The 25,387-nt window shown below is 40.9% G+C and overlaps 1 protein-coding gene across 1 annotated transcript in view; it reads right to left on the bottom strand.

Moving 5' to 3' along the window:
- Window positions 1-25,387, bottom strand: part of RNF150 (ring finger protein 150) — a 109,971-nt gene that overhangs the window by 27,779 nt on the left and 56,805 nt on the right. Inside the window, exons 2-5 of the mRNA XM_027885693.1 lie at window positions 14,804-15,054; window positions 8,082-8,153; window positions 7,586-7,668; window positions 640-736 (exon numbers count right to left, since the gene is read on the bottom strand). Of these exons, the coding sequence (XP_027741494.1) occupies window positions 640-736; window positions 7,586-7,668; window positions 8,082-8,153; window positions 14,804-15,054 (503 nt within the window). The remainder of the gene's footprint in view (window positions 1-639; window positions 737-7,585; window positions 7,669-8,081; window positions 8,154-14,803; window positions 15,055-25,387) is intronic.

Genomic DNA, 25,387 nt, shown 5'->3' with positions numbered 1-25,387 from the left:
ATGCAAACATGCAACTTAAAAAAAAGCAATTGCTTTGGCAGCTACTAACCACATTTGAATGTCTCAAATAACAAAGAGCTTTCTTGTATGCCATGTGGCCCACCATGGGAGAAATGCTTCTTAACTGGAATTAGGGGTACAGATCTTGCTCCGGATAGACTTTAAGAAAAATGTGACAGAAAAAAGATTTGGTTTCCCAGAATGAGCAATTAGTTGTCCTTGAGAGCAGAGAAAATTTTATTTGCAGACTTCTTCTTTGAGATTGGAACTGAGAGGATGATTAAATAAATAAATCCAGTCCTGATTTAAAACACAAGCGAAATCTATGTGAAAGAACCTATAAATCCACTAAAACACCAGCAAGCAATCTTCTGCTCCACAAAGCAGGCAACCACAGACACACAAATCCCAAGCCCCAACCAATCCCCAAACACACACTCTTCCTTGCTAATAGAAGTGGGGCACATGAAAAAGGTAGAGTCAGACATTTTGGCTTGTACATCCCTTAATAAATCAATTAATAAATCAATAACATGGCAAAAAGGGTAGGATGGGCACAGACAGGCAAAGGGCTAAGGATATACCCAAGTAGCTGGTGTTTCCCTCCTGCTCCACCCAGCTGCTCTGTGATGTGCTTACCGGAATCCCTAGAGCTTTTAGAATATTCATTTTACACATCGGGCAGGTACGATGGTCTAGCAGCCAGGGATCTACACAGGACTTGTGGAAAAGATGCCTGCAATGAAAACCAGGATATCTTAATTCAAATGCACCACAGCACAATTTACCACTTAGTACCAGATGATTCTGAATTCAGTAAAGAGTTTGCAGTTTGAGACCTCTGCAAAGACTGCAAAACTATAGATCCTATGCACACAAGACTAAGATTGTTCCTCTAGAATCTCAAGCACAAGTGCACATTTAAATGTGTTTGGAATAGAAGACATACATAATTAGAGAATTAGGGAAAATACACAAAATGCATCAGCAAATCCCATATTCTTTAAACATTAAAGGCTGTCAGTAAACAAAAGCTGCTTGTTGGTAAAGGTAAAAATCATGTTAGTAATTCTTGATGTTTCTACAGACAAACCTGATTACACCTGATAATTTAAATGTGAAGTCATTGAGTATAGTATTTTTCAGGATAGAGGCACAAGGAAATAAACTGAATTAAAAAAAAAGATACTTTCCATTTAAACAGAAAAGCCAGGATGATGCTTTTTAAAACATTCTCTCTGACTTTCCTGCTCTTTAGAAGCTGCCCATCACAGAGAGCTCCTACACAATGCCACCCCTGAAGGACTTGTTGCTAATACTGTTCTAGGTCTGAAGTGACTGCCAAGCAGCTACCTTGTAGCTGCTGTACGCCACTTTTCCTAGACACCATTCAGGTGGAGGAGCTGAAAGTTTCTTCTCTAGCATTGCCTGACACAAACTGATACTGATATTATTAAATATCAATATTAAATACGAATATTGATATCATTAACTACAGGTCATATTAAATATAGATATATTTAGTGCTTGTATCTGACTGACAGATTGCATTTTCTTGGGAGTGTATTCTGTTACTAGGAATACTAGGAAACATTTCTTCATCAAAAGGGTGGTCAGACATGGGAACAGGTTACCTAGGGAAGTGGTGCAATCACTATCCCTGGAGGAATTTAAAAGACATGTGGATGTGGCACTTGGGAATATGGTTAAGTGGTGGACTTCGCAGTGCTGGCTTACATTTGGACTTAATGACCTTACAGGTCTTTTGCAGCTTAAACAATTCTGATTCTAAGGCTCTGCCTGGAGCGTGGCACACACCCACCTCTACAAGGAAATGCAATCTCTGAGAAAGCCAGAATCACTTAATGTACCGAGATAAACGTTAAATATTTAAGTGTCACTTATTCAGCGGAAGGGGGTCAGCACACGTATTAGGGTGCAACCTCTCTCACACAAAAGATGCACTTTCAGCTTGATGGAAGATACTGAAGTGCACTTTCACCAATACTGGTTTGTAGCCCCAGCTCTTACAAACATGCTGTTGACCCACAGAGCAGCTGTTTGGCTTCTGAGAGGACTGCAGTTCTAAGTAATACCAGAAATTCAAAGTCAAAACTGTGTGAAATCTTACTCTTTTCACTACAATGTTTTTTCTCGCTACTTCTAGAAAAAAAATGGATCCTTTGTGAATCAGAGCTACACTGCACATTATCACATTCCTGTGCTTGGTATCACTTCACACAACCATGGGAAAGTGCAAATCTGTTCTTGGGAGTTCAATCCAATCTAATGATATGAGTTGCCTGCGACAGTAAACTTGGTGAAACCTCATCTGACCCTGTTTGTCAACACAATTAATGCAAATGAAGCATCATTAAGTTTAAAGTTTAAACCACTTCTTTACTAAGGCTAATAAAGATCAGAGCTGTCCTTCCAAATAAGACCTGACTTAATGGATAACAACACAGTGTACCAGATTTTGGTTTCTGTCCTGCATATGAATTCCTTCCTTTTATCTTAGGAGGGACATACTCAGTGCATCATCAGACAAGCATTCTGAAGAGGGGAAGGCTTACAGTTCTCAGGCATGTGTAATTTTACATCTGTCTGACCAACAGAATTTCTTGGGTGTGTTAATTCATGGAGGGTATTGAAAGTCAATGTCTTGCCTTTCAGCTATTTGAAGTAATGATGAAATTCTTGATAGTGATTGGTTTTCTTTAATTATATAATCAAATTAATAAACAGATATGTTTATTGGCAAACATCTGAAGCATGTTTGTGCCAAAATAATCAGTAGATTTACAAAATCTGAGATATTTATTCTCTCAGAAAAAACCCCAGATTCCAAAATTTGTTTTGGATTAAAAAAAATACATAATTTCTATTAAGACATTTTACTATAGACTAGAAAATCTCTTTTTGTTTTCAAGTTCCAGCTTTGAAAGCCTCAGTCCAACTGGGGTTCATTTTACAGAATTTTGTGATGTTTGTTCATCACCAAAAGCTCGGAACTTTTGTGACTTAAAGACTTTAACAACTGAAGTTCAGTGCTCCTGAAGTTGGCTTCAAAAACAATATTCTAAAATAAGTCCTAACAATGCCAAGTAATTTAAATACATGACAGATTGTGTCACTTTGCACTTCTCAATACTAATGTAGCACAGTCTATTACGAATCTACTAATTTCAGATTTAGTATGCACAACAGAAGGAACTTGATTTGACAGAAGTCTATAGAAAAATGGAATGTTATTGAAAATCAGATAAAGATTTGCCTTTTAAAATTTTTGTACTGCATTATACAATTGCAGCTTTCATAATATCTATTTTGAACCTACAAACATTTGCGAAGAGAAGCACAGGGGCAGGCTTTGCAGATTTGGAAGTTTATTTTCTTTGCTATTAGCTATACCACTAGGTACATGCTTATGGCTTTTAACAAATTGTCAATTGTGTGACGTCCTGATCAGTTCATTATCCAAATTCAGGCAAATTAAGGGTAAGCACAAGGTAAGATGAGAGAGCAACTGCAGTATTTCACCATCACATGGTAAGATAAAGATGTGAAAAGATCAACTGCAACAAAAACCCTTCCCCCTTTGCAGTTCTGGCTGATGCAAGTTTTAAATGGAAGGAGAGGACAGAGGCATCACGGATGAGTTCAGAAGTAATGACCCATACAGGGAGACACTAAAGAGAGAGATGTTGTTCCAAGTACAGACTCAGGACATGGCTTTGACAATCAAAGTCAAACCTGGAAAAAAATACTGCGTTTTTTTTCCCTGTTGTGTGCAGCCACATGCATTGCAAAACCGTGTTGATTGGGATGGGTTGAAAAGTTTCTCAAAAGAACTATAACTGATTAATTGTCAGAGAGGAAAGCGAGGAGATGTTGCAACAACGTCATACAAAAGGCTTTCATAAGGGGAAAGGAAACAACTGCTCTCCACCTCTCTGAGGGATAAGAGGCACAATGATGTGTTTAAACTGCAGCAAGTGAGATCCAGGCTACACAATAAGAAAGGCTTCACCACAGTCAGGGTAACAAAGCACTGCAATAAATTATCAGGGGAATCTGCAGTCTTCATCCCAGGAGACTGCAGAGTGTGTTGGAAAAAGCTCCCAAGAATGACACGTGCGTGCCAGAGTCCCTGTGCTGTTCCAGAGGTGGTGGCCTCCTGAGATCCCTCCTGCGCTCTTCTGTGACTGCACAGGGTTCACAGAGCACAAAGAAAAAGAACCTCAACATCCCAGAGCACTCCATTTACTATTATCTAAGGAGTACTTCATGTTTGTTAACTGGCGATTACTTTTGTTTGAAATGTATTTATGCTTGCTTTCAAGCTGCAATTTTAATCACACAAGAAAAAAAAAAGTCATGTTGAGCTCAGTCCCAAATTATAATGATGATTGTAGTACAACTGTTGTAAAGCTTTCAGCTTGCCAACAATTTTGAGAAGTCTTTTTTCCAGGTTAGGGGAAACTGTTCTTCTTCTGCCTTCTAATCCTAGTCTCATCTCTGCATCCCTAGGGACTGTGAGGAAGAGTATCAGTTGCCTGGATTAGACATAGGGCTAAAGCAAAGGTCTGAGCTTTTAGGGGTGCATCTAGGGTATTATTTGTTTACTTTTGAGGTAAAAGGAAGGATAAAAGAAGATGATGAGGTTGAGAGGAAGAAATCAAAGTAAAGAATGTGTGCTATGAAATAATTTTCGAAGGAAGTTAATAAAAAGAGAAAGCAGGAGTGAAGCGGACTCTGAAATCACAGTTGTTCATAGAGTGAAGGTTCAGGGGAAGAGAATGAGCTGGAATGGGGGCAGAGGCTGTGTTTATTAGTGAGAGAAATGAAACAGCCAAAAAAAAAAGCTTATGAGGAACTCAGCAGAGCTAATGTTGAAAGAAATGTCTTGCCTCTCTGTAGAAGTTTACTAAAGGCACTGCACTGGGGGCAGCAGCACCAGTAACTTCTCCAAAGCCAGAGCAGAAAAGGCAATGGCATTTTGAAGCTGGAGATGGAGGACAAGCAAAATGAACCAGGGCTGTGACAAGAGATGTCACTCTGGGAACAACGAACTTGGTTACATGAGATCTTGTGTCAGTGCCCTCAAAGACAACTTCAGTGATGTTTGCTACCATTAAACATAAAACCAGCTGCAAGTCAACACTTTTCTTTTTTTTTTTTTTTTACCAAGTGTCATTCCTTATTTATTTAATACACTCTGTAGAGTGAAGTTTATTAATACAGTCAGTTGTGGGAGCTGCCTGAAGAGGACAGAGAGGAAGAAGCACAAGTTCACAGGAATTCTCCTCTGAGCTTTTCAGAATGGAGTACATAACAGGCTATCCCAGTGCCAGCAGAAAACGGGACATTTGGGGAAACAGCCGAAGTCCAAGTCAACATGCAGCTATTTGACTTCAGAGCTCATCCACTGCAATACCAGCTGGTGGACTTTTGGTACCAATTTCTTAAGAGATTCCAGCTCTTACAAAGTCTTAAAGTGTCTTTAAAAGAAATCTCAAGATACACAGGGCTTTATACAGCACGTGCCTGCCAGCAGTGGCTTTCCCAGTACTACCTGCAGTACAGGGCAGCACCTTTCATGTACAATTCCTGGGGTGTATTTTGCTTTGCAGATAAAACCTTCTACATCTCTGATAGAAACACTACAGTTAGTCAGCACTGGTGTCATATGGTGCTGGCTTCTGCAAGCTTGGTGATATGCCAGCCTCTTATTAAACAGCAGTCTAATGAGGTTCCCACATTAAGAAAGTTCACATGGTTTAACTGAGGATGCTGGAGGAAGAAAACTACAGAGTTTGTAGGTCTTTATAAAGATATAGCACACTCCTACTCACTTCACAGAGACAGAAATTAATCTTTTTTCTTCTTTTCTTATTTATTTTTTTAATGAGGAGACAAGACTGTCAACAGCAGAAGGAGTCATGACTACCATTTCATGTTTCAGGAGTTCAAATGCATGCGAACATGCAAAACACTGCCCTCACAACTTGTGTAGCCAGGAAGCCAGGGTTTGTGAAGTAGCTGATTGAGAAAGATGAGTTTTTATAATTCCAGACTGCTGAGGCTCAAACTGTGACTATTTTACAAGACAGTTCTGCGGCTTCTACCCTTTTAGCATGAGTCATTTTCTAGGCGACCTTTTAAGTCAGCCAAGAATCGAACACCACCTGTTAACTATGTGTTTCCTATCCACTCTGCTTGACTCAACGCTGTGGATGACAAAGTCTTATTGAATTATGAGGTGACACACAAGTGAAAGCTAAAGCTTAGACATATTTTAAGATGTTGTATAACTACCTCCAAACACTGCCTGTCTCTAACACGCAAAATTTCTACGCTTTATTCTGCCTCTATGCAAACAGGCTTGATGTCAAACCAAGGTCCACATTTTCTGGTAATTTCTCACTGTTCTGTATTTCTGCTTCACCAGAGGATGTGTTTGTGTCTGTTTGTAAAACAAAAAAAGAGCTCACATGTGATATGTCACTGTGGGGATTTACAGTAGGTCAAATTTATGATTAATCCGCTGCTTTTTGTTTGCCACTTAGAGATGACAGTAAACAGATTTAATGAGTTGCATGAACTAACTGAGATGGACAGCTTGTAACATTCAAATATCTACTAGGGGACAACATAGCAGGAAAATAAACAAGTATTTTGGTTTCTCAAGCCAGTGAATATGATGCAGGAGAAGAAAGAAGCTCTATTAAGAAATAAAACCCTCTGCTCTGTATGTACAGCACTTGAGATTCTTGTGTTTAGGGAAATCAAACACCTCCTGTTGCTCTCCTGGAGGAACCAGTGGTCCTGAGAAATTTCCTACGAAATTGATTTCCTTAGAGAAATCCTTCATGTCACTTCACAGACGACAATACAATAGCACAAAGATGAATACAGCTGTTAGGGGTGGCAAGAGGCTCTGCTCCTGTTCCACATCACTGTGAGTGTAAGTTCTGCACAGGGCATGTTCACACGAGGGGAAAAAAGGAGAAAGAATAAACCCAAAAGCTCTTCTTCTCACCTTTCTTTACTGTTTCTACTCAGTGTATCTCTTTGTATGATTGGGGATTTTTTTGACCAAAGTCATCCCTTTCTGAGTGCCTGAACATGGCCCAGGACAGCAAAGGAAGTAGCTCCAAGGAGAGCAGGAGCTTGCTCTATCCCCTGCCTGCTGTAGGCAGGGCTCACCTTGAAGTCAGAAGCAAACTCTCCTACGGCATTTATTCTGGACTGATTAAGAAAAAAAAGTGAGGAAAACAGAGGAATCAAAACCTTTAGTGTAAAAATCCTACCGAAGACCTTTGTAATAGGTCCAGATCAGACAAAATTTCTGACTGTCATAGTAAACCCTCAAGGTCCTACCACCATTAATACCTGTTTCACTTCATGCTGAATAAAGAGGCATTTCAGATGTCTTTACCAACAGATTTTGCAAAGATCCAAATAATAAACTCACCCTTCCCTCCCCCAGCTCTCAGGAAATCTCATCAGTGTGAAACTGTGAGAACAGAGACTGTCTTGAAGTAGAGAGATTATTAGAGCTAAAGCAACTTCAACTTACCTGCAAGGCAATATCCTGACAACATCATTGGGCTTGTAGCCTTCAATACAAACAGCACAGTTATCAAAGTCTGGCTCAGTCTCCTGCAGGAAAGAGAACATTAATAATTTTCATTTTTCTGTATTTTTGTTAGCTAATCTCTTCATACAAGAGCCTATGTGACAAAGTAAAAACAGCCACTGAAGTAGATTGCAAATCCAGTAAATGCATTTCAAGACCAGCAAGTCAGATTTTCCAACATGTTTCCAGCTAGAAACTTGCACTGGGAAGCATGCAGATTTAGTGTGTTTTAACTTCAAGGATTTCTTGCATCTTTACTGAATCACCCTCTCTACTCCATTCCCCACATAACTTGCTTACCAGCATTCCTCCCCCACCTGAAGGACACAGTAGCTAAATAAGCAATTGCCATTTCTGTTCTGCCTAGTTGTCCCAGAGGTCTGAAGGAATCCTCAGCACAGAGTTTCATTTAGTAACAAGCATTTTAAAAAATTACCTTGTCACCCTTCCTGATGGTTCTGACTTGCAGCTTGCTGATTGCTTTCTTTGCAGCATCTCCAAGCCGGCGCTGTAATACAGAATTTGATCTTACGAAAAGAGCAACTCTTCATGCAGAAACCATCCCTTTTTCTTCCCACCCTTCTTAATAATTGCAAATGACTGTACATGGAAGGGGAGAGTGTATAAATATAAATATAGTAGTTCATAGTAAGGCCACAGTAGGTGTTCTAGGCTTGTTGGTAACCCAGAGCAGATGAGGCAAAGCTACTCTGATAGAGTTCCAATGGAGATCACATGTGAGCCCCTCCTGGCACTGCACTACAGCAGTGAGTGGCAACAGATGTAAAAAGTCCACTATTTGGGTATCCTACTTCTTCTCTCTCCTTTTTTAATGACACTTAAAAAAAAAAACAACTGGGCAGTAAGCAGAGTGAACACTGACCTTTATTCTTACATTGTTCCATTACTAGTTCATGATCTTCAGCAAAATGTAAGACCTGAAAATGAGCTGTTAATTTGTTAACCACAAAAAACTGTGAAAAGTCTCTTCTGTTCTTTTTTCCTGCAGAGTTGCCTACTTTGTAAAAGCAATGCAAAGTAAAAAAATGAGGATAAAGCACCTGCAGCTTACTTGCAGGTAAAGCACTATATAGGCCTGCAGTAACATCCTATCCGTACATAACCATTTGCTCAATTCTTCCCCTTTCTATCTTTCCCTTCAGTGGACCACAAATTGGTAACCATGTGACATTTTTGACTGTTCTCCCATATTTCCAAAACACCGTTACCGTGCTAGCACGGTCACAGCCACTCAGGATTAAAGTACGTAATAACAGCCTGATGCAAAACACCCTGTTCTCAGACGCTGAAGATGGACACGTCTGCCCCTTGCAAGAGGCTGTGAACACTGCAGGGCAGTTCATACAACCACTGCTCAGCGGTCCTGTGCTATGGAACTTGTGCCTGTATCAGTGCTCCAAGGACTTGGCTGCTCACTTGTGCTAGCCCATGAACAAGGCCATCTGCAGACAGACTCACAGGCTGGAAAAGTCTTTGAGAGGTCATGTACTCCCAGCCGCCCCCTGCTCAAGGCTGGGTCAACATCAAAGTCAGAGCTGTGTTCAGTCAAGTTTTGAATATCTCCAGGAAGGGAGATTTCACAACCTCTGTGGATAATTTGTTCCAGGGCTTAACCAATCTCAGTCTTTTTTCTTTTCTAAACATACTAATGGAATTTCCCTCGCTGTAATTTGTGACCATCAATGTGCACCTCCAAGATGAGGCTGACTCTGACTCCTTTCTGACCACCCGTTATGCAGCTGAAGGCTGGAAGCAGAGTCCTTCTTCCTCCTCTGCTCCTCTCCCAGCTTAGCACGTCAAGCTCCCTTCACCTCTCCTCAGATGCCATATGCTCCTGTCCCCAGACCATAGTGGTGACCCTCCTCCCAGGCACTTCCCACTTTTTTTCTGCCTCTCTCATACAGTTCGAGGCAGCAACACCTACTCCAATGTCTTCTTGTCAGCTTTGTGAGAGTCCATAATACAGCGCATCCCAATTTGCCACCACTTGAACTCTTCCCTTCACCTCCTCTCCCCATCCATGTTTTTAGCCATGTGTTGTTAGATAGGAGAGAGACTTAGGGCCTTTGGTGACTCAGAAGACATTCAACTTTCCTGGCTAGGAACACTGCCTGTGCTAGAGTTCAGAGGGACTGGTCAGCAGGAAGGGTTTCCAGCTGGAGGGAGTGAGAGCAAGAAGCCAAAAACAGACAGAAGCTGGAGGTAGTTTGTAAGTGTAGGTCTAATCACCATACAGATATGACTAATAAATTACCCCACTGTTCTTCAGATTCAATTAAAATCACTGAATTAAATTTGGAGAGCAAGCTTATTGGATTGGAAAGACATGGAAACTGACAAAACGCATGCAATACTGAAAGCAGAGGGCAATTTCAGATCTGGCTAAAGAGGTGAAAACAATCTTGACTACCATATGAGATTTATATATGAGCTTTCCAGCATAACTAATTATTGCACGTGAGGGAGTATTTTGCAACATCTCTTTCTGTGGTCCATTTTTCTCACAGTCTCCCTTAAATAAAGGGATCAGATGAGAGCTGGAAACATTTCTTGCCAGCTATTTGGTTCTTTAATGTAAATCAAAGACAGACTGATAATATACAGCAAGACAAGAACCATTATGTCCTGTTTCAGAAATTGCTTGTGATTCTTTTTTATCACTATTATTACTTAAATGAATGAAATGTCTCAGTTCTTTTCTGCGCACACTTGAAGGGGAAAGGACAAGATTAAAAACTCATGTACACCTTTGATCTGCTTGTTTTCATGTTTGCTTTCTCTTATCTATCATAAATAGAAAAGTTCATGGCACATGCAAATGAGAGTAATTTAGTTTTTCAAAGAACAGGAGTATCTTGCAGTAAAGGCATACTTTCAAAGTATTCTCCCATTTGAATGCAAGGTGTGCTATCAATAACCATTGATTTCTCCTAAAAGTTAAGAGGCATTACAATAGTCGAAGGGTTTAAAGTGAGGCTTAGAGATTTACAATCATAAATCTCATAATCTCATTAGCATGGTTGCAACATTCAGTACTGGACTGGAAGGAGTCAAGCATATGAGATGCAGCGGTCTTGTGGAAATGGGGATCCTAGTTAAAGAGAGAGGGCAGCAGCATGGGAAGCATCACTTATGTGCTCCTGAGAAAGTAAATGACCGTAAATGCTAGAGAAGAAAAACTAGAGCAAGTTTTTCTCTCTTAACATCCTTACTAAACTATCACCTTTTCAAGGAGGAGATCACCTTGTGCCTTGTGCAAAATGAAGCACATCACTGGGAGAAGGTATAAGACACATCTCCCATCCACATTTAAAATTTGCAGACTCCATTGTGGGCAGCATCTTCCCAAAACTGCTTCAAAGACTCGTGTTTCTATTCAGTGGCCCAGAACTCTCAAAGCCACAGCCAATCTTCCTTCTCAGATAACTGCTCCACACACTAACAGTCAGATACTAAAGATTAACCCAGGATGCACGGGATCCTCCCAAACCTCAGTGCAATCACTACCTGCTTTGGCTTCCACTGTCCTGCTAAATTAATGAAGCCCACCCAGTTTCAAAATCACTTTGAACATCATTGTTCAAATTCATTGACTCCTCTTAAAAAGAAGCCAATGGAAAAAATGACATGGAAGAAGTCTGGTAATGACACGGTAAAGAAGTCTGGCACTGGAACATCATCCCCTCGTCATCTTCCCACCTGACAAACAGCAGAAAGAGAACTCTACTGTTAATGGTGAAATATGAAATCTGACACACTGACAGGGTTGATTTTTTCTTTTTTGATTGTTGTTAAGTCTGTGTCCTGGCTGCTACAGGGCTGTGACAGCAAGTCACATTCTGCTGAATTATCTCTGGCACTCGAATATTTCGTGATTTTGATTCTGCAATTGTCATGTAATTCCAAACTGCTTCTAATTAGCTCTGCGACGTGATGTTTCTTGATGCAAACAATTCTCACAGTTTTTTACAAAATCTCTCATCGTCAGGAGGGCTCTAGGAAGAAGCTACTGAAGAAACAGATTGCCTATGCATTGCTTATACAAATCTATCCTCTTCATATCAAAAGAATTATCATCAGGGCAACCACCTTCCTGGACATCTTGTTAGGTCAGAAAAAAAACATTCATCCATATGAATATTACTACCTATCTTCTACTTCCATACGCACTGTACAGTTGTCTGTGCTCGAGGTACTCTTAAATATTAAATATATTAAACTAAAATTTGCTATCTAACCATATTTGTAGCTGGCTCTTTGCTAGCTGAACTCATTGCTTTCTTGATGGATAACTAAATCAGTTCCCTTTGGATTTACTGCTTGCTCAGAAACTTATGCTTGTGTGCAAGAAGGGAAGTGGGCCTGGAAAGGAGGGTCCCCAAATATAAGAGGACTAGACAAAGGTAGTTAAAGGGCTCAGCAAAAGGACACACAATGTTTTTCATGAAAGGGAGACATAGTTGCAATGAGTCAGCTTGGAAGAGGCAAAATGGTAAATGATTTAGGAAGACTTGGAGAAACCAAGGAAAGATGTCCTGACGTCTTGCTTATTTAACAGTGCAACACTTCTCCTGGTTGGAGAGAACAATTTTTTCTGCCAGTCATAGTTTGCAGACACCACTGTCTCAGCACAGTACCCATACTACCAACCCACAGGAGGCTGAACTGCCCCGGTAGCAAATTCAGTATCAGCCAAACCTCCGAAGGCCATGCAAGGTACAGGTTAGCAAAGAGATAGGCATAGGATCTTATCTGACACAGAAAACATAGGGCCTCATGAACCCTTGTTTTAAAAACTGTGTGACTTTTCAGATGATAAAATTAAACACTTTTAAAAAATTATTATTTTAACTGCAGTCTAATAAATGAGTCACAGCTTTTCAGACTTTGAGAACAGGGCAGTCAGTGTGCACAGTGAAAATTCATCGCACTGTGGGGTAGGAACTGATAGCACAACTTTCTCTCAAACAGACCAGCTAGCTCCCCTAATGCTCTGTTTATCCAAACATTTCAGCCTGTGGATACACTTCAGCCTGAACACATCAAATACAAATAGAAAGAAAGCATCTCTTCTAAAGTTAGTCAACAATGAAGGTGATTCCAAGCCACACTAGGCTCTCCAACAAGTAAGCACAACACCTTCATACCAACAGCAAGTTATAATGGTTAAAGGTTTTGAGTGCAGTGACAGAAGAACTTTGCTCCAGCAAAGCCACACAGTTTTTCTTCGTATATATCTGAATATCCAAGATATTAACATAGAAACTTGTGATCCCATCCTTGTGCTACAAGAAAATGTGTTAAAGAAAAGAAGAAAGGTAGAACTTTATGGGAAACAGGGAGGAACCCTCATGGCAAGGCCAAGAGCAAGATGAGCTCTTCTGAACTACCTACATCATTATATTCCATAGCCAGGACTAAAAGGAATAAAACAAACAAGCCACAGCAATGCATTAACACAAATCGTTGAGCTTTGCATATTGCTGCCATTTTTCATATGAAAAGAGTTAAGAAACAGATTAGAAGAGATGTCAGACAAAACTGTATGATGAAAATGCCTGCAGAGATTCTAATTTGTCTCATATTGCGCAATTGTGGCCAAAAAAAAAAAAAAAATAATTCTCAGGAGGCATGTTGTTGTTCTTCCAAAGAACAAAAGTAGTAAGATATAAAAGTTACTAAAACCTCTCCACAGGACAAATGCTTGTGCACACATTAGTCTCATTCAAACTTTGGAAAGAAAACACTGAAAAGAAAATTTGCTTGAACATATAAACCTATCATATTACCTGATATAAAAGCTCATATTACCTGAATGAGCTTCTTATTTTGCTGAGTTTTATGTTTATGTATGTCTATTTAGATTGCTAATCTGCCTGTATAATTACTTGATTGAAAGCGCACTAACACACACAAATTAGGCAGCCATGTGCTTTTGCAGACAAAGCATCTAAAAATCGCAACAGCCGTTACAGTCACAGCGAATCTGCTGCCAATGATGTTCAAAATCCAGCTGGGATAGTCTCATTCTTGCTATCCAAAATTTCAGACCGTATATTTAAAAGGAAAATATATTCTTTCTGTCTGTAAATACAGAGCAGCTGCACTCTGTCTCAGAGGATGCCTGAATTTCAATGGGGGAGGGCAAGGGATTCCTATAATCAAGTATATGTTACAGAGTGTGTGGCTGCAGTTTTCTCTACAAGATGACTATTAACACTCTCAGCTTTACCTTTTCTGCAGAATAAGCAAGGCAACCCTCCTGGCCCTGAAAGTAATTTATTGAGGGTTCAGAAACCTCTCTGAATTACAGTGCATTTTTCCCCTGCATTAAAATGGTTATCTCCTCAGATTTCATACATTGATAACATTTTCTGGTGTACCATTAGAATGAAATGTAGAAGCCTCGGCTTTCCAGTTCTGCTGATGCTGAGATAGTTGTATCCAGACAAGAACAGATTAAATTTATTATTATCATTGCTATTATTATTCCCTGCTGAACTACCGTAAAGATGGACAGTACTTAGTAAATTCAGAGCTCAGGGCTCATTCCCACTGCTGACTTCTCTCCAGCCCTACAGGTTTTTTATCTCTTTCTAGGGTTTTGGACAAGATGCCAAACCCAACAGCAATAATAACATTCAATAACATTGGTGGCTATCATTACAGCACTTATATGTTCAGTGATTACTGTTAAATGAAGATGGACATGTTTGCCTTTCAAGCCCAAGACCCTTCTAAAGAAGTATGAAAATGAAAACACATTCTGTTCTTTCCTCATTTATTGTGAACCATTATTTCACACACAGACATTCACATACCTCTCTTGTATTTTAGTCATCATTGTAATCTCAAGGGTTGCTAGTTATACACATTGCTATGTCACTTGGCTATATGTACATTATTAATTTTTTCCTGAATCTCATCCATATTGACAGAAGTCTTGGCTTTTCCCAGACACAGAAGTTTTTATATCTCTATATATCTTCTTTTAACTTTCCTGGGGTTTTTTTGTTTTGGTTTGGTTTGGTTTGTCTGTTTTTTCCACACGTTCACAACTTCCTCAACTTTTACTTCTAAGCTGAACCCCACAGGGATCTTTTAGAAACACAAAACAGTGACTCCAGCCCTGCTCACCTGATTTCTGTCTCTGGCATTTGCGTAGCGGAATCTCTGGATGTAATAGAAGACCAGCCACGCCAGCGAGATGATCATCAGCACAATGAAAGAGATGGAGACGAACACCACAGAGGTCCGGCTGACGTACTTCTGCAGGTTGCGTGTCCCGATGGTTATGTACATCATCACAGTAATGTTCCTCTCCAGGAGGCTCACTATCTCTTTTCCTTTGGGTTCAGGAATCATTATTGCTACAACATCTTCTAAACCTATCAGGCAGAGAGAGAAAAGGAACTTTTAAGTAAAACAAGTGATCACCAAAAGGCAATCGTAGAGTCACGGAATATCCTTGAGTTTGGAAGGGACCCAAAAGGAGTCCAACCCTTGGCCCTGCGCAGGACCACCCCAAGAATTCCACCAGGTATGTGAGAGTGTTGCCCCAACACTTCTTGAACTCTGTCAGGCTTGGAGCTGTGACCACTTCCCTGGGGAGCCTGTTCCAGTGCCCAACCACCCTATGGGTGAAGAACCTTTTTCTATTATCCAACCTAAATCACCCCTGACATAACTTCATGCTATTCCCTCAGATCCTGTCATTGGTCACCAGAGAAAAGAGATCAGTACCTACCCCTCTGTTTTGCCTTGTGAGGAAGTTGTAACTGCAGTGAGGTCTCCCCTCAGCCTCCAAGTGCCCTCAGGCACTCCTCACACAGCTTCCCCTCAAGGCCCTTCACCATCCTTGTTGCCCTCCTCTGGTCACTCTCTAATGGCTTAATACCTTTCTTATATTGTGGTGCCCAAAACCGCACACAATCTTCAAGGTGAGGCCGCCCCAGTGCAGAGCAGAGCGGGACAATCCCTTCCCTCGCCCGGCTGGAGATGCTTTGCCTGATGCCCCCCAGGACATGGTTGTCCCTCCTGGCTGCCAGGGCACTGCTGACTCATATTCCACTTGCCATCAATCAGGATCCCCAGGTCTCTTTCCCAGCACTGCTTTCCAGCCTCTCATTCCCCAGTCTGTCCATACACCCAGGGTTGCCTCATCCCAGATGCAGAATCAGGCACCTGCCCTTGTTAAACTTCATACAGTTGGTGATTGTCTGGACCTCTAATTTGTCTAAATTTGTCAAAACACTAACAAGAAAGCTGCTTACCAAGAAGGAAGTAAGAAGATGGATCAGGTGAAGGTTCACCCTGTTTCTATACACTAGTCTTGGTGTGATACATAAAATGTGTTTTATGGGTTGACATAAACACAGATTTCTAGCACTACTGAGGCTTATCTAGATGATATTGCTGTAAACACTGCAGAAAGGGAGCTGTGCTGTATCCAACATTCCGTACATGTTTATCACAGGCCACTTTGCAGGGTCATGAGTCTGTCGGAGAAGCCCCTCCCAACTCTGCATTCAGATCAGAAATACTTTCAGTCACAGGTTCCCACATGGTTTCACAACCTAAGCACACCAAAGCATCGCTACCCTCACCCCAGGCTGGCAAGAGAAGAAAGCTGCAGGGGCAAGAGAAGCTCAGCATATCCCCAGCAGCTCCCCACAGCCTGAGCCCACACAGGCATTTGGAAGCCCTTGCTGGGAGCTGGACTCTCCAACTGATACAAGTTTAAAGTCAAGAGCACTGTTTAATTCCACAAAAAAATGCTATAGCAGCCCAGATAAGCCTCTGACACAGTTTGCAGCACGGCCCCACAAGGATGCAAGTCAGTGCAGCTGAGGCAGCAAAATCCCACTAATGGGATGAAGCAAGGACTTCCTACAGACTTGCCAAGCCTTCTAAAGCCATGACCCTGTGAACAGGGCCCTCCACCAATCTGTCCTCGACTCTGCACCAGTTTTCCTTTCCATACAGCACTGTTTGACTTTACTTGCATCACACATTGCTGAAACTATTTTCTTTTCATAATTTTATGTCCCCTGTGTCCATGAAATACATGGTATGAAATGATTTGGGATTCAGCAAGTCGTTAAATGCTTTTTCTGGCCTTACAAATAAACTATCTCTACTTTATGGTTTAATATTATGGATATTCTGTTCTACTTCATGGAACAAGCATGTAGACTATTTTTACACCTAAACTATGTTTTGTAATAGTCAAATCCTGAATTGCACTAAGCAGCTAAGGACAAACAGGATGTACTGTAATGCAGAAACATGCTAGAAACAGCAGCATATTAACTGATCACAAACTGGCACTGGGGGTGTCTGAAGTCAGAGAGCAATGCTGGGGTGGGATTTTAGAATTTCAGTTGAAATCCCAGGAAATCAGCCAGCATGTTTTTAATTCCATGGCTATCTGTATTTTGACTTTGGCAGGGGGAGAAAGCGCTGCCTGTGTCGGGACATTTGTGGAGGTGGGAAGGGATCACTCCGCCAGAAATGGAGGTGTGAGAGGTGACTTGCATTTCCAGCTGCATCCCCCTCTCTCCAAGCTGGTATCCAATATAAGCTTCACCAGGGCAGCACTGTGTTCTAGTCTTCATGGCCCAGCTCAGACATTTCTTCACTAAAACCCCCGTGAGGTAGAAACCAGATTCTCGAATATGTTTGGACGTTAAAGATCAGAAGGTGTTTAGCAGGACTTAGGATATACAAAAGCAGATAGGGGTGGTGTTCAGCTGAAAACACTAATTGTGGGGGAAACTATAAAATTCTGCTGGGTGCCTGGAGGTACTGAAATAGCTGTGACAGACTGCTGCTACTCACACACAAAACCTGCTGCAAAGCTGGGAACCGAACCCTCCTCTCTCAAGTCTTGGAGTAGAAGTGCAAACTCTGCCACTCTTCCTCTTGTGAGACTTTCCACTGTAACACTTTCCTGATTATGAACAGGTCTGTCAATGAATAGGGGGAAATCAACAGTCTGGCCAAGTCAAGAGTTTTAGATATCCACAATCAGAAACTTAACCTTTCTGCTGATCCTTTTCCATAAATCATTAATAATTTTCAGCTATTTACCTTTATTTTTTTTCTAGCAAGAGTCCACCTTTAGCAGTCAAGATAAATCTAGCTTTGCAACTCTTCTGATCCCTGTTTATTACAAAAGGCTAATGCAAACATTACCCTAACAGCCTAGGGAGAATTTGCCAAGTCTCAAAGTGGCTGAGAAGGGCACTGGTGCCACGCCAGTAATTTTCCTGCAGTCAATAAGACAAATTGTCTGGAGCAGTGCTTAGCTGTCCACATGGGTTCCTTTGTTCTTCTCCCTTCTTTAAAGGAAATAAAAATTTTAAGTTCACTCTACAAGAAAACCAAAGCAACAACCTTACACATGGCCAAAAAGAAACCACAGTGAAAAATCTGCAGTCAAAAATACTGAAACGAATTTAATCAACTCTTCTCAAAACCCGCCATTCAGACCCACTGACTTGTCCAGTACAGACCTTTAACATCATCTTCAACACAATTTGGGACACTGTATGAATATTACCTGATAGCCTACAAAAAAAGAGACACAGAAAAACCTGTTTTCAATAGAAAATATAGGTAGTATTTTAACTGTTTAGTTATCTTGAATCTGCATTTCTTGAAAACCTTAAACAACATGTTTAATTGTCTTTAGTTACGGTTAATATAGCTTTAATATATTTCTGGAGATATGAGATTTCGCAAGGAAATAATCACATTCATTTGCTCAATTCTGAAATCGGTATTTTTGTAATACTAAAACAAGCTCCCCACAGTAACGTCCTAGCTTTGTTTAAGAGCAAAGTAATTAAACAGAGGGAGAAAAGCTGTGTGATCTCCTGCACAGATTTAACCTCATTCCTGTTTTTCATCACCTGCCCTTTCTGATTAAGCAACAGTGCAGCTTTCTGGCTTTAGTTCATGGTGGAAACATAACTGGCTCTGAACAGGAGTGCAGCCACACGCCTCCCTTCTCTGCTCTGTCCTCCTCACATCCCTCTGACAGGGAGTGGGCCTCCCAACCTCTGCCACCGTGAGCTTAGGTTCTTTTAAGATGCTTTCAAACACACAGGACACTAAGTAAATTGCCATGGCTATATACTAAATAAAACTGCATTTCGAAATGCAAAGCAGAAGACAGTCACTGCAAGAGGAAAGCAGCTGCTTTTATTTATTGGAGTATATCAATTTCAGGCATTTTACTAAGTTTATGACCATTTTTCCAAGGCATTATAGAGAATGCTATTTATCAATCATATCATTAAGCTGTGTTTTTAATCTCAACTATGCTCAGTATTGGGAAGAAAATAAATTTAAAAAAAGTAATAGATTTCTCTTTTTTCCCTTATATAACAAAATGTTTGTATTATCTCAGTTTCATACAAGAAGCTCCAACATACATTAAAAGCATACAAATTAAAGAAGGGAAATAATGTCATGAGACATCAGTGTTAGAGATTCATTTTAATGCCCAAGTACACATTTTCTCAGTAGAGTCCAAACAGAGAAAGTATCTACTAACATGTACTGATGATTCTCTGGTGAGTTAAATGCTACCAACGTCTTTCATTAAACACATCCACAGTGGGAAATGCATTTTGTGGCCCTCTGGTTTCCTAACATGTTTCTTTTCTTTTTCTGGCCAGGATTAATGCAGAGTTTGACATGAATTTTTAAGTAGCTGTCAAGATGAATCAGAGATTCATAAATCAAAGGTATTCAGGCTGCAGTGAATGGATATTTTTTCTTTTCTTCTTTTTTTTTTGGCTTAAGAAACATTTAACATATCAGTGCTCCCTTCTTATGAGCCAATAACCAAATAAGTAAGGTAGAACTTAACAGGCGTTTGGGATGATTTAAGTCACTTTAACTTGTTAAAGTGTATTTGCCTATTTCTGGGTGTAGAAAATGTGCTGCTAATCTTCAGGCAGCTATTCCAGTTCTGGGTCCTGCATCCAGGGCCACTGGCACAGCCATCAATGGGTGCTGGCTCCAGAGGGGCCAGGCTGGAGAGCTGTATCCAGCCTCGGATTGTTTTCCAGTCACTGGGCCAAATGTGTGGCTCTGTGGCTCATCCACTGACGGCACAACAGCCGCACCAAGCTGTGGCTACTTTGTTCACTTACAAAAAGTGGCTCTGGAATTATTAGGCGAGATGGAGAGCAAGATTGCAGCAGGTGTCAGTCACCCTTCAACACAGTGACGAATTCAAGGGCTTTCAACAGCTATCGATGTCCACTTTGGAAAAAGACCTGGAAGACCCTCTCCAAACCTTCCCTCTCCACACAGAACTGGGCTATGGAAATACTTTTCAGCTGGTATTGCTTTTATGCAAAAATTGCAAACTTCAGGGGTAACAATCTATTCCCTCGTGACAGAGGAAAATACTTTAGTTCAGGCTTTTTTACAAGAAATGAACAGATTTTACATGCAGAAGATGTACATAAATTCCACACCTTGGCTGCAGGCTGTGCTTACAATCTTGTGATATTACTTGATTCTGTTCTGGGAGTGTCAAGGATGACACTGAACACAGTCCTCTCCTCATTAGCAGTCATGCCCAGCAGTGGTGGGCTGCTGCTTTCATCTTTTGTCAGTTTTTGATGGAGGCTCTAAAAAGTGGTGTTTCTGACACATCTTAGAATAGACAGTTTAACTCCTCATGCTTGGCAACATCCAGAAGTCAGTCAGAGAAATACTCTGAATCATTTGAATAGAATTCCAATTTGAGAGGCATACAGAGTCTTCTCTAAGATATCACATCAAGATATAAATGTTTTTCTTATGTTGTAGATCAAAATCAAGCATTAAAGCACTTCCTTTTCCAGATTTTGTAAGTGAAAATGCAAACTATTTTAGAGTTTAGAAATTGTCCTGATACTGTTCAGTCCTGCTCTGAGCCCAGGAATAGAAACCTTGCAGGAAGGTTCAAGAACCTAAGCGACTCTCCTACTTCTTGAAGAAGTAATTTCGTTTTGAAGAATCCACTTCAGTAACCAGCAGCTATTGTAAGAAAGCAAAACAAATCTGAATGATTTGACATCCCACCTGTGCCCAGCTCCAGAGCCTCATCTCCAGGCTCAGCCTGCGGTCCGTGGGTGCTGCCAGCAGTGGTGGTGATGCTTCCTGTGAGCTCAGCAGCACTTGCTCCGCACAAGGACTCACTGTGCTGCCAACCACCCCAGTGCTCTCCTGCTGTAGCTCCTTTTGCTTCCTGTATCTCTCCGAATGGATTTTCTGCTATGATCTGGATGATGGGTAACATTTTAAAGCTAATTCGGAGCAGAGCACAGATATTTTTTAGAGAATTCTTCTCCCCCCCCTAGAACAGCAGCTCGGCTGAAGAATTATTACTGAAGAGAATGAAAAGGACTCCATGGTGACAGTGCTGTAGTTGTGACTGTCTAAGCTATAGCTAAGAATAGTCTGTTTGGTTGTTAGAAGATACTCCCTTTTCCTACAGATCTTGATCTCTTTGAAACCAGTACTGCTTTATAATTGTGTTTGGTTTCCTTACAATGAAGTTACATGGGAAATGGTATAGAGGTTAATCAGATGGCATTTCAATTGGATTTTAATACCGTATCAGTTGTTCTACTATCATTGAATCATAGAATCATAGAAATGCTTGGGTTGGAACTACATGAAAGATCACATAGTTCCAACCCCCAGGCTTGCCATTCACTAGATCAGGTTCCTTGGGGCCCCATCCAACCTGGCTTTGAACTACTATCTTCATAGTTGCAACAAGGGTTCCAAGTCTTTAAGACCATCCACTGACAGTTCAATCTCAGTTCTTCTATTCTGTGTGGTGCAATTACAAATTGATCAGAATATCAGATGATACCCGTTTTTCTCCTTAAAAAACCAACCAAATAACATAGGCTTAGATTACGTTTTTATGAACTCAAAACCAACATTTGAAAATCAAAGCAAATATTTTAGAAAACCTGATTTCTGAGCTTCATCCATTTCAGGGAAGGAGGAGCATAATATTGTTTAAACAACATCCTAGACACTTATGTAGGCAAACTGGGAGGCATTACAGTAAGAAACCAAACTGGGTAAAAGGACTGTTCCCTCTTCTCTAAATGGGCATTTGAAGCATTGGTCTCAAATTGAAGTATCAATAAATGATGCTACTGAAAAAAAATTGGCAAGGAAAGGGCACTACACAGTAAGTGACAGTAATACACAGTCAACACATCATGTATCACAGGTGAACTCACTACAGACTATAATCTCTTGCATAAACTGTCTTAGTGTCAGAGGACTAGAAAGGACACCAATTTCTAATGAGGTTTCATAACAGATATGGGCAGCTACAGATCAGGTTGTCCAAAGTTTTTATAAGTGAGGTTCCTCAATTAAGACTCTTAAGCCAAAAAGGTGGCTCTGAATAAAATGGGAAGGGCATCATATGAGAAAATAAGTGGTTAAAACACAGGATCTAGTTGTTCAAAACATCAGAGAGCAATACGAAAGTTTCGATTCCCCTGGAGAGAATAAGGGTTAAGTGAAGTCATGACACCAAAACAACAGGTCTGATTATGCCAGAAAGTCCCTCCATGAGCCAGAGTGGGGAAATCATACCTGTTTCTGCGACTAGTGATGAACAAGAAAGGACTGGGGCTGAGACAGTCAGTGCCTCTTGCTTCTCAAAGCCCCACTGAGGGTCTGACCCAAGGCAGAAGGGTCATTGCATTTCCAGTGTGGAGGCAGGAGGGTGGGTTTGTGGCTCAGAGCTCTGCACCACATTTGTGAGCATCAAGCGTTCAGGTTCCACCACAGGGGCGTGAACTCAACATAAAGCAGAGGCAAGCAAGATGTGATGTGTTCCTGCTGACCTGGAGAGACAGACTGCATCAACCATCACCCCCTGTGCTGAACATCACACCTGGGTCCTGCAGATGTGCCCATCCACCTCTCCTCTCAGTGCCTGTCTCAGAAACACATTACTGTCACCAAGGGCAAGGGATTGGTGAGGTTGTGGGCAGGATTTCACCCTATAGTGTGCAGAAATCTTTGCCCACCCAGTTCTGGGGCCCACAGGCACTGCCAGCCCCTAGGTACCCCCACACAGCAGCCCCTCTGCCCTTGCACCCTGTCAGGTGAAGGAGGAGCACTGCCAGCAAAAAAGGATAGGAGGAACATGACTCTTCTCTGTTCCTACTGCTAAAACTGAGACACACCAGGCATACAAAGCTAACCCCCTTCCAGGGTGTCTAGCCTGAGAGGAAAAAAAATGCAGGGAAAGGCCAGAAGCAAACACAGCATAGTGGCACATAGCCCTGTGTTTGTAGATATCAAGCAACTAAAGTTATCAGAACACAAGATTTCACCATATAATCTTTTTTTTTTTTTTTCTCTAGAGCCCTTGCTTGGCAATGACGTAGGTGCTTTCATCTCCTCCCACCCACAATTCCAAATTGTTTTCTTTCTCTGTCATAAAACAGAGAGATACTTCCTTTAGCTTACCCTCTCCCTAATTTCCCACTTCTCCTTGGCACCGTTAGCACTCGCCTTGGTCCTCTGCCCATCTCCCAAAACATTTAACTATAAGTCAGTTTTCCTTTAAAAAGCAAATGAGGCAGCCATGGAGAAAGGAGCAACACCTTTTCCCTACATCACTTTTCCCACTTGCAAAAGAAGGAAGTACTTCTACAGAAACTATGTTTTTTTTGCTTTTGACCACCTTATTGTCAGGAAACACGTTTCACTGAAGGAGCACAAATATCTACTAGGATAATTAAGTGACATGTAGAGAAAAAAAGACCTACTCATGTGAATGACTTGTATTTAAGTAAGGAATATAAAATTTTGCTATTCTATCCTGAAATGGACCACCTCCAGCAGAGCTGTTCTTGGTTCATTTCTTTTGATGCTAAAACCAGGAGAGGCAAGATGCTTCTGACTGTGATCTTTTCTGTGAAAAGCAGCTTCAGCCACTGTTTATCGCTGCTTAGGGACAAAGAAATTTCTGTTCATGTTTTTGTAATCAATGCTGATCTCGCAAAGGCTGGAAGAGCTCAGAATATATTGACTTTATGCAGCAACTGCAGCAAAGGAAAAAGAAGTGAACAGCTACAAAGCTCACAGAATCAAATTCAGCATGATAGTTGCATATTTCCTGGGCTTCTTTCCCACAGTGTCAGCTCATCAGTCTGCTGAACTAACCAATGCTAATGAAGGAACATAGTGATACTTATTCACACTTAATTACAGAAAACAGGTGGTTCTATGAGAGGTTTTCTCAGATCTCAAGGTATAAATTGTTAAGACACTGTTAGCTTAACCAGGATAGTACTTCATTATAACTGCGAATCATTTGTACTGAGGACTGCTTTAGAAATCTCTCTCGATTTCTAAACTGTATATACACTGCTAGTAGCATCTGCCACTTGTTCTCTGTTCTGGACTTTGCACTGGGATGCTTTATGATTTTTTTCATGTAGAAGGTGGCCACCCAGACTCCTTCATGCAGGCCTTACAGCTCAGATATGCTCCAACTCAGAGCAAAATATGCTACAGGGATAATTTATTAGTAAAATACAACCTTTTCAGAGTTGTGGCAAAACACACCCACTGCCTAAAGCAGAAGTTGCTTTGCTATCTTCAGTGGCACTGTGCCAAAAGAAAATATGTCTTAAATAGTATCTTATGTAGTCAGGAGAGAGTACAATGAAAACACAAACTACTGACTGTGCCTGGTGCCCTTAGAACGGGAGTAAATATGTACATTTTTAGGGACCTGAAATCCCTCCTTCCAAACCTTAATCCCATGCCTCAACAAAATATGAACATGTTCATTTGAAGTACAACCTACAGGCGTGCACAGATGCAGGGAATTCTCAAAGATAAAAGGAGGGGAAACAATTAAATGACTCTGTAGGTAACTGAAGCTGTTGTTTGCATAATTAAATAACATACTTGGTGACCTGCTAATAGAGTTACGTGCTGTTTGTGTTTAGCAAACTTCACAGACAAAGGATATTGGAAACACATAGAAAATTAGGAAGCAAGCATGAGACTATACACAGGAAAAATGCTGCAATTATTATGCAGATTAGTCATCATTATTATTAAATGCATGATTGTGCAGTTTCTAATCTAAACTTAGAGACAGAATCAGTGATTTTTTTTTTCATGTACTGACAAATCCTGCCCATTTACTGATAACGTGAAAGGGAGTGTTAAAATACATTAGTCCCATATGCAAAATAAACAACATTTGACCCTGGAGAGTAAAGAATAATTAGGAACTTTCCAAGCTATTAAAACAGGAAAAAAAAAAGAGAGGGAGAGAAGGACATGCATGCAGAAACACTATTTCAGCTGAAATGTCCAAGTTGCAAAATGATGTTTCAAACAATTTTAACACAGCTTCTAAGCACCCTTTTAAGACCATGAGGCTTAATCTACAATTCTGGCTGAAAACTCTTCACTAAAGGAAATGGACAGGGACCAGATGGGGGTTTCTTAATCACTGTTCTCATCGCCAGTCCCCAGCACTGGAACTACAGCAGTCAGTTCCCAGAGCAAATCCAACCAGTTTCAAAGGTGCTCCAGATTCCACACTGACCCAAGGATGGGATACCACGGGCTGCAGACTGGAGAAAAGGGGATGCGGTGACGCTGTTTGCTGCTTGGAGAGGCAGCACTGTGCCCATCCTCCTCCCG

Source organism: Empidonax traillii, unplaced genomic scaffold (assembly GCF_003031625.1).
Source record: "Empidonax traillii isolate 1590-97213 ecotype Southwest subspecies unplaced genomic scaffold, ASM303162v1 scaffold170:size2694500, whole genome shotgun sequence".
NCBI classification, from domain to species: domain Eukaryota; kingdom Metazoa; phylum Chordata; class Aves; order Passeriformes; family Tyrannidae; genus Empidonax; species Empidonax traillii.
This window is presented reverse-complemented; position numbering and strand designations above follow the sequence as displayed.